The sequence below is a fragment of the Hemiscyllium ocellatum genome, chromosome 44 (assembly GCF_020745735.1).
Source record: "Hemiscyllium ocellatum isolate sHemOce1 chromosome 44, sHemOce1.pat.X.cur, whole genome shotgun sequence".
NCBI lineage: Eukaryota > Metazoa > Chordata > Chondrichthyes > Orectolobiformes > Hemiscylliidae > Hemiscyllium > Hemiscyllium ocellatum.
The window spans coordinates 2,545,407-2,554,958 of record NC_083444.1 but is presented as its reverse complement, the minus strand read 5'-3'; the positions used below and the strand labels follow the sequence as shown (position 1 = coordinate 2,554,958).

The 9,552-nt window shown below is 62.7% G+C and overlaps 1 protein-coding gene across 1 annotated transcript in view; it reads left to right on the top strand.

The window, feature by feature from the left end:
* The window catches only part of mpdu1b (mannose-P-dolichol utilization defect 1b), a 12,834-nt gene extending 8,404 nt beyond the window's left edge, over positions 1-4,430 (top strand). Inside the window, exon 7 of the mRNA XM_060854696.1 lies at positions 4,081-4,430. Within this exon, the coding sequence (XP_060710679.1) occupies positions 4,081-4,203 (123 nt within the window). The 3' untranslated portion in view covers positions 4,204-4,430. The remainder of the gene's footprint in view (positions 1-4,080) is intronic.
* The last annotated feature ends 5,122 nt before the right edge of the window (positions 4,431-9,552 follow it).

Here is a 9,552-nt window from a genome sequence, read left to right as displayed (position 1 = left end):
CACCACCGCCGCCTCCACCACCGCCGCCTCCACCACCGCCGCCTCCACCTCCTCCACCTCCACCTCCACCTCCACCACCGCCGCCTCCACCTCCTCCACCTCCACCTCCACCACTGCCGCCTCCACCTCCACCACCTCCACCTCCACCGCCGCCTCCACCACCGCCTCCTCCACCTCCACCACCGCCACCTCCACCTCCACCACCGCCACCACCTCCACCGCCTCCACCTCCACCGCTGCCTCCACCACCGCCGCCTCCACCTCCTCCACCTCCACCTCCACCACCGCCGCGTCCACCTCCACCACCGCCGCCTCCACCACCGCCACCACCTCCACCACCTCCACCTCCACCTCCACCACCGCCGCCTCCACCTCCACCACCTCCGCCACCACCGCCGCCTCCACCTCCACCACCGCCGCCTCCACCACCGCCTCCACCTCCACCACCGCCGCCTCTACCACCGCCGCCTCCACCGCCGCCTCCACCGCCTCCACCTCCACCGCCTCCACCTCCACCGCCTCCACCTCCACCACCGCCGCCTCCACCTCCTCCACCTCCACCTCCACCACCGCCGCCTCCACCTCCTCCACCTCCACCTCCACCACCTCCACCACCTCCACCTCCACCTCCACCTCCACCTCCACCTCCTCCTCCTCCACCTCCACCGCCTCCACCTCCACCTCCACCTCCACCACCGCCGCGTCCACCTCCACCACCGCCGCCTCCACCTCCACCTCCACCTCCACCGCCTCCACGTCCACCACCGCCGCCTCCACCACCGCCGCCTCCACCTCCACCACCGCCGCCTCCACCTCCACCACCTCCGCCACCACCGCCGCCTCCACCTCCACCACCGCCGCCTCCTCCACCACCGCCGCCACCGCCTCCGCCACCTCCACCTCCACCGCCTCCGCCACCTCCACCACCGCCGCCTCCACCTCCACCACCGCCGCCTCCACCGCCGCCTCCACCTCCGCCTCCACCACCGCCTCCACCTCCACCGCCTCCACCTCCACCGCCGCCTCCACCACCGCCGCCTCCACCACCGCCGCCTCCACCACCGCCGCCTCCACCTCCACCACCACCACCTCCACCTCCACCGCCGCCTCCACCACCGCCGCCTCCACCTCCTCCTCCTCCTCCTCCACCTCCACCACCGCCTCCACCTCCACCGCCGCCTCCACCACCGCCGCCTCCACCACCGCCACCTCCACCACCGCCGCCTCCACCTCCACCACCACCGCCTCCACCACCGCCGCCTCCACCACCGCCGCCTCCACCTCCTCCTCCTCCTCCTCCACCTCCACCACCGCCTCCACCTCCACCGCCGCCTCCACCACCGCCGCCTCCACCACCGCCACCTCCACCACCGCCGCCTCCACCTCCACCACCACCACCTCCACCTCCACCGCCGCCTCCACCACCGCCGCCTCCACCACCGCCGCCTCCACCTCCTCCTCCTCCACCTCCACCACCACCGCCTCCACCTCCTCCACCTCCACCACCACCGCCGCCTCCACCACTGCCACCTCCACCACCGCCGCCTCCACCTCCACCTCCACCTCCACCGCCTCCACGTCCACCACCGCCGCCTCCACCACCGCCGCCTCCACCTCCACCACCGCCGCCTCCACCTCCACCACCTCCGCCACCACCGCCGCCTCCACCTCCACCACCGCCGCCTCCTCCACCACCGCCGCCTCCACCACCGCCTCCACCTCCACCACCGCCACCTCCACCACCGCCACCTCCACCACCGCCGCCTCCACCGCCTCCGCCACCTCCACCTCCACCGCCTCCGCCACCTCCACCTCCACCGCCTCCACCTCCACCACCACCGCCGCCTCCACCTCCACCGCCTCCACCTCCACCACCGCCGCCTCCACCTCCACCACCGCCGCCTCCACCGCCGCCTCCACCTCCGCCTCCACCACCGCCTCCACCTCCACCGCCTCCACCTCCACCGCCGCCTCCACGACCGCCGCCTCCACCACCGCCACCTCCACCACCGCCGCCTCCACCTCCACCACCACCACCTCCACCTCCACCGCCGCCTCCACCACCGCCGCCTCCACCTCCTCCTCCTCCTCCTCCACCTCCACCACCGCCTCCACCTCCACCGCCGCCTCCACCACCGCCACCTCCACCACCGCCGCCTCCACCTCCACCACCACCACCTCCACCTCCACCGCCGCCTCCACCACCGCCGCCTCCACCTCCTCCTCCTCCACCTCCACCACCACCGCCTCCACCTCCTCCACCTCCACCACCGCCACCACCTCCACCGCCTCCACCTCCACCGCCGCCTCCACCACTGCCACCTCCACCACCGCCGCCTCCTCCACCTCCACCACCGCCGCGTCCACCTCCACCACCGCCGCCTCCACCACCACCACCGCCGCCACCACCTCCACCGCCTCCACCTCCACCACCGCCTCCACCGCCTCCATCTCCACCACCGCCGCCTCCACCTCCACCACCGCCGCCTCCACCTCCACCACCTCCGCCACCACCGCCGCCTCCACCTCCACCACCGCCGCCTCCACCACCACCGCCGCCTCTACCTCCACCACCGCCGCCTCCACCACCGCCTCCACCGCCTCCGCCTCCTCCGCCTCCACCACCTCCACCACCGCCGCCGCCTCCACCTCCACCTCCACCACCGCCGCCTCCACCGCCTCCACCTCCACCACCGCCACCTCCACCACCGCCACCACCACCTCCGCCACCACCGCCGCCTCCACCTCCACCACCGCCGCCTCCACCACCACCGCCGCCTCCACCTCCACCACCGCCGCCTCCACCACCGCCTCCACCTCCACCTCCACCACCACCGCCGCCTCCACCTCCACCTCCGCCGCCTCCACCGCCGCCACCTCCACCACCTCCGCCACCACCGCCGCCTCCACCACTGCTGCCTCCACCACCGCCACCGCCTCCACCACCACCGCCGCCTCCACCACCGCCGCCTCCACCACCTCCACCACCACCGCCGCCTCCACCACCGCTGCCTCCACCACCGCCACCACCTCCACCACGGCCAACGCCGCCACCACCACCGCCGCCTCCACCTCCACCACCGTCGCCACCACCACCGCCACCTCCACCACCACCTCCACCGCCACCACCACCACCTCTACCGCCACCACCACCTCTACCGCCACCACCGCCGCCGCCACCACCTCCACCACCTCCTGGGGGAGCGGGCCCAACCACCACCTCCCGGGGGAGTGGGCCTGCGGAGGTATGTCAGTGTGAGGGCCCTGCCCCACCCTGTCAAGGGGCACCACAGGTTGGAAAGGCAAGGCCAACTCCTGCCCCTTACGCACCCTCCTCTCTCTCCCACACCCTACCCCCGCTCCGTCACCCTCCCCCCCCTTCACCCTCTCTCCGACACCCTCACCTCCCCATCACCCCCCCCCAACACCCTCCCCTTCCTCCCCGTCACGCTCCCTCCCTCCTCCCCCCCCCCTCCATCACCCTCCCTCCTCCCCCCTTCTCCGTGACGCTCCCCCCTCCCTCTCTGACTCTCTCCCTTCCCCCCCCCTCCCACACCCTGCCCCCCCCGCCCCTGCAAACAGGACAGCACAAGAACAGGCCCTCCAGCCCGCTGGGTTGTGCTGATGATGACGTCACATTAAACTAACCCCCTCTCCCTGCTCTCGGCCCCTATCCCTCCATTCCGCACATATTCATGCCCCATAAACCCCTCCCTGTCGTGTCTTCCTCCACATCCTCCTTTGAACGTTCCCCCTGTCGCCTTAAACACACGGCCCCTCACATGAGCCATCCCAACTCGGGTTAAATAAAAGATCCTGCCTGTCAGCCCCATCTGTGCATCTCATAACTTTATCGATTTTCTCAGCCTCCGCCGTCCTGTAGAATGTTTCGTGCCTCTCCTTCTAGCCCACACCCTCTCATCCTGGTAAACCCCTTCAGCCCCTTCCCCAACGGCAGGACACCCTTCCTGTCCTATCTTGTACTGATCAGAACTGAACACAATACTCTTCCAGCGTCTCCTAACCAAAGTCAAACGAAGCTGCCAGATGACATTTTGTGGTTTCCTCTCTGTTCCCTAGGAGACGGGTGACCAGCTGATGATTCTCACCTACCTGGTGGCGTCTTCCTTCAACGGGATCATCGCTGCCCAGGTGCTGTATTACTGGAGGGCGTCCGTGGAGAAAACCCGGAAAATGGACTAACCCCCGGGATTACCGGGTCCTCGCAGCCAGCAAGGGGGAGGTGGTGGTGGTGGTGGTGGTGCGCGTGTTGCTGGACACATTCCGATTCGGGACCACCGGGTCACGGGCTCCCCCTCCCTCCCTCCCCAGCCCAGAGTGAGACGGTGATCCGTCTGTCAGTCGGCAGGAATGATGGTTTTTTTTTGCACGCCCCGGGAGTGCTCGTGATTAAATCCGGTTGTGGATGAGCCTTTCTGTCGGTGATGTTTCGCTCCCGGTTCTGCCCTCCCTCCACCCCCCTGCTCCACCCCGATCACGCCTCTCCGGGGTCTGTGCCCGTTCCAGACTTGGATCTCGCTTTGCAAAGTGCGCTGCAGCTGTTCTGGGGTCAGGGGGGGCTCTGCTGCCCGCACTGCCTGGGCACATGGGGGTATGGGCAAGGCGCCAGTGATACTCCAGCTGCTGGTGCTCCCTGGAGAGGAGTGAGAGCCTCTCCCCTGTGGCTACCCCTGCCTTGTGGGTTCACTCCCAGTCCCCCCTCCCACCCCCCCCCCCCGCATGGTCTGGACAGGGCCTGGCTCCCTGGGCAAACAGGTCATCAGGCCCAGACATGTCCCACTCTCAGTGCCAGTCTGGAGCTGTGCTGGGTCTAACCCCGTGCTGCGGACAGACAGGTAAGCAGGTGTTTTCCTGAGCGGTATTTCGGTTACCAACAGTTCAGGCTGGCATTGGGGCTGTCACCATCGAGGCCAGGTTTCAATTCCAGGTTTATTCATTGGGTTTGGAATATTATATCCCAGGAATGTCTTTGTTGTTTTTATTTCATCTGTCCCTCACTCGTACAAACCCCTCGATTAGATTCCAGTCTGTAACTCCCTCCCGGGTATCTGTTATTCTGTATATAAACCACCCCGAGCCCCTCGATTAGATTCCAGTCTGTAACTCACTCCCAGGTATCTGTTATTCTGTATATAAACCACCCTGAACCCCTCGATTAGATTCCAGTCTGTAACTCCCTCCCGGTATCTGTTATTCTGTATCTAAACCACCCTGAACCCCTCGATTAGATTCCAGTCTGTAACTCCCTCCTAGGTATCTGTTATTCTGTATATAAACCACCCCGAGCCCCTCGATTGGATTCCAGTCTGTAACTCCCTCCTAGGTATCCGTTATTCTGTATATAAACCACCCCGAGCCCCTCAATTAGATTCCAGTCTGTAACTCCCTCCCCGGGGTATCTGTTATTCTGTATATAAACCACCCCAAGCCCCTCGATTAGATTCCAGCCTGTAACTCCCTCCCGGGAGCTGTTATTCTGTATATAAACCACCCCGAACCCCTCGGTTAGATTCCAGTCTGTAACTCCCTCCCAGGGTATCTGTTATTCTGTATATAAACCACCCCGAACCCCTCGGTTAGATTCCAGCCTGTAACTCCCTCCCGGGGAGCTGTTATTCTGTATATAAACCACCCCGAACCCCTCGGTTAGATTCCAGTCTGTAACACCCTCCCGGGTATCTGTTATTCTGTATATAAACCACCCCGAACCCCTCGATTAGATTCCAGTCTGTAACTCCCTCCCGGGGTATCTGTTATTCTGTATATAAACCACCCCGAGCCCCTCGATTAGATTCCAGTCTGTAACTCCCTCCCGGGGTATCTGTTATTCTGTATATAAACCACCCTGAGCCCCTCGATTAGATTCCAGTCTGTAACTCCCTCCCGGGGTATCTGTTATTCTGTATATAAACCACCCCGGACCCCTCGGTTAGATTCCAGTCTGTAACACCCTCCCGGTGTGGGTAAGGTTGTGTTGGGTTGCAGCCCCTGTGTTCTGGGCTGTGAAATTCTCGGTGAAATGCGTTGTCCTGAATGGTGCCCTGCATGGGCACGATGGGTGGAATGGCCTGCCGCTGTACCTCTCGTTCTGACCCTGAGTGGGGACAGGACTGAGCTCTCTGTCATTCAATAACCCCTTCTGTCCCACCCCAGTGGGTTTGGGGGGGGCTGGGGCGGGGTTTATCTACCCTAAGTAAACACCGAGGAGTCTGGTTCCGGAGGCGACACGGTCTGTGTCTCTGAGCCAGGTGATGTCAGCAAATGGATCCATTCCTGAGAGGACGCAGCTCCTGAAGAAAATGGCCAGGAATTCACAGGAATTCTTCAACCACTCCCTCCACAATCCCAAATCCAGCTGGAATGTTAGCTCAGCTGTGTGAAAGAGCAGGCCATTCGGCCCGTCGAGCCTGTTCCCCCACTCGTTGGCATCGTGGCTGTTGTGATCATTCCTGAACCCGCACGATACCTGCCTTTTACCCATAACCCTCGGTCCCCCTTCCTGTCTCCATGACGATCCACCGCAGCACTCAGCAGCCAAGAATTCCACACGTTCACTCCCCTCAGAGAAGAAATTCCTCCTCATCGCTGTCTTCCATGGGTGACCCTTTAATTTGAGATGATGCTCTCTGGTCCTAGACTCTCCCCGACAAGAGGCTGGAGGGGGGACTGAGTAACAAATTCTCCACATCTCCCCCTGAGAATCTTGGCTGTTTCAATAAGGTCACCTCTCAGTGAGGCAGGGGTGTGTTGCTGGAAAAGCACAGCAGGTCAGGCAGCATCTGAGGAGCCCTTCATCAGTACAGGGCCAACCTACTCACCATCTCCTCCATCCCTCAGTCAGTGGAGTGAACCTTCTCTGGACTGTCTCTGATCTCAGTCTCTCTTTACTGAGATAAATGGCTCACAGTATCCCAGCTGCGATCTGACTAACGCCTTCTCTGGGTTTAGTATGTCTTTGCAAGTCTTATATTCCATTCCTTTTGAATAACACAGCACAGGAACAGGCCCTTCAGCCCTCCAAGCCTGTGCCCACACATTTTGCCATTCCATACAAAAACGGTCTTCACCGACAGGATCCGGTTCCCTGTATTCCCTTCCTACTCATGTCCTTGTCCAGGTGCTGCTTGAATGCTGCTATTCTGTCTGCTCCCAGCACCTCTGGCAGTGTATACCAGACACTCCCCATCCTGTGTGTGAGAAACCTGCCTCGCACTAAACATACCCCCACCCCCACGCCTTGAACCTGTGCCCCCTAGTAAGTGACCCCTCCACCCTGGAGAAAAAGCCTCGTACTTCCCACTCTATCCATACAATTCACAATCTTTTAAACTTCTATCAGGTCACCCTCGACCTCCTGCATTTCAGTGAAAACAAACCCAGTATCTCTGTAATCCCTCCCCATCTCTGTAACCCCCTCCAGCCCCTACACACCCTCCCTATCTCTGTAACCCCCTCCAGCCCCTCCCTATCTCTGTAACCCCCTCCAGCCCCTACACCTGCTCCCTATCTCTGTAACCCCCTCCAGCCCCTACACACCCTCCCTATCTCTGTAACCCCCTCCATCCCCTCCCTATCTCTGTAACCCCCTCCAGCCCCTACACCCCCTCCCTATCTCTGTAACCCCCTCAAGCCCCTACACCCCCTCCCTATCTCTGTAACCCCCTCCAGCCCCTACACCCCCTCCCTATCTCTGTAACCCCCTCCAGCCCCTACACCCCCTCCCTATCTCTGTAGACCCCTCCAGCCCCTACACCCCCTCCCTATCTCTGTAACCCCCTCCAGCCCCTACACCCCCTCCCTATCTCTGTAACCCCCTCCAGCCCCTACACACCCTCCCTATCTCTGTAACCCCCTCCAGCCCCTCCCTATCTCTGTAACCCCCTCCAGCCCCTACACCCCCTCCCTATCACTGTAACCCCCTCAAGCCCCTACACCTGCTCCCTATCTCTGTAACCCCCTCCAGCCCCTACACACCCTCCCTATCTCTGTAACCCCCTCCAGCCCCTACACCCCCTCCCTATCACTGTAACCCCCTCAAGCCCCTACACCCCCTCCCTATCTCTGTAACCCCCTCCATCCCCTCCCTATCTCTGTAACCCCCTCAAGCCCCTACACCCCCTCCCTATCTCTGTAGCCCCCTCCAGCCCCTACACCCCCTCCCTATCTCTGTAGCCCCCTCCAGCCCCTACACCCCCTCCCTATCTCTGTAACCCCCTCCAGCCCCTACACCCCCTCCCTATCTCTGTAACCCCCTCCAGCCCCTACACACCCTCCCTATCCCTGTAACCCCCTCCAGCCCCTCCCTATCTCTGTAACCCCCTCCAGCCCCTACACCCCCTCCCTATCTCTGTAACCCCCTCCAGCCCCTACACACCCTCCCTATCCCTGTAACCCCCTCCAGCCCCTCCCTATCTCTGTAACCCCCTCAAGCCCCTACACCCCCTCCCTATCTCTGTAACCCCCTCCAGCCCCTACACACCCTCCCTATCTCTGTAACCCCCTCCATCCCCTCCCTATCTCTGTAACCCCCTCCAGCCCCTACACCCCCTCCCTATCTCTGTAGCCCCCTCCAGCCCCTACACCCCCTCCCTATCTCTGTAGCCCCCTCCAGCCCCTACACCCCCTCCCTATCTCTGTAACCCCCTCCAGCCCCTACACCCCCTCCCTATCACTGTAACCCCCTCAAGCCCCTACACCTGCTCCCTATCTCTGTAACCCCCTCCAGCCCCTACACCCCCTCCCTATCACTGTAACCCCCTCAAGCCCCTACACCCCCTCCCTATCTCTGTAACCCCCTCCATCCCCTCCCTATCTCTGTAACCCCCTCAAGCCCCTACACCCCCTCCCTATCTCTGTAACCCCCTCCAGCCCCTACACACCCTCCCTATCTCTGTAACCCCCTCCAGCCCCTACACCCCCTCCCTATCTCTGTAGCCCCCTCCAGCCCCTACACCCCCTCCCTATCACTGTAACCCCCTCCAGCCCCTACACCCCCTCCCTATCTCTGTAACCCCCTCCATCCCCTACACCCCCTCCCTATCTCTGTGGCTGATGGTCCAGTCTGATCTGACTGTGTGGGGGACATGGTCTGATGTGAGCAGTGTGAAACCTGGCCTCTGGGTGGCAGTGTAACCTCACACACAGTCCCTGCCATCCCACTGTACAGGGGCCTGAAGGTTCAGGAGGCGACTGTGTTCTGTGGTGACTCTTCCCCACCTCACCCTTTCCTTCCCACACACTCCTGTCGGCTTGCGGGTATTTATCCGATTCTCCCTTTTGGAGTTTCCAGATGCAATCACTGACTTCCAGATTACTGACCAACACCGCTCTCCCCCTCGGCACCTTTCCCAGCCTCTCTCAGTCCAACTCTCTCCCATTCCCTCTCCTCTGCCATGGGGGACAGTATCTCCTCATTTACCCACTTGGTCCCGACTCAGAGAGATGAGGACTCATCAGGAATCCTCGGCACAGACTTTGTCAGAGGAGATCATGTTAAAGAAATGGGATTGAGTTTGCCGAGGAGTGGACAGG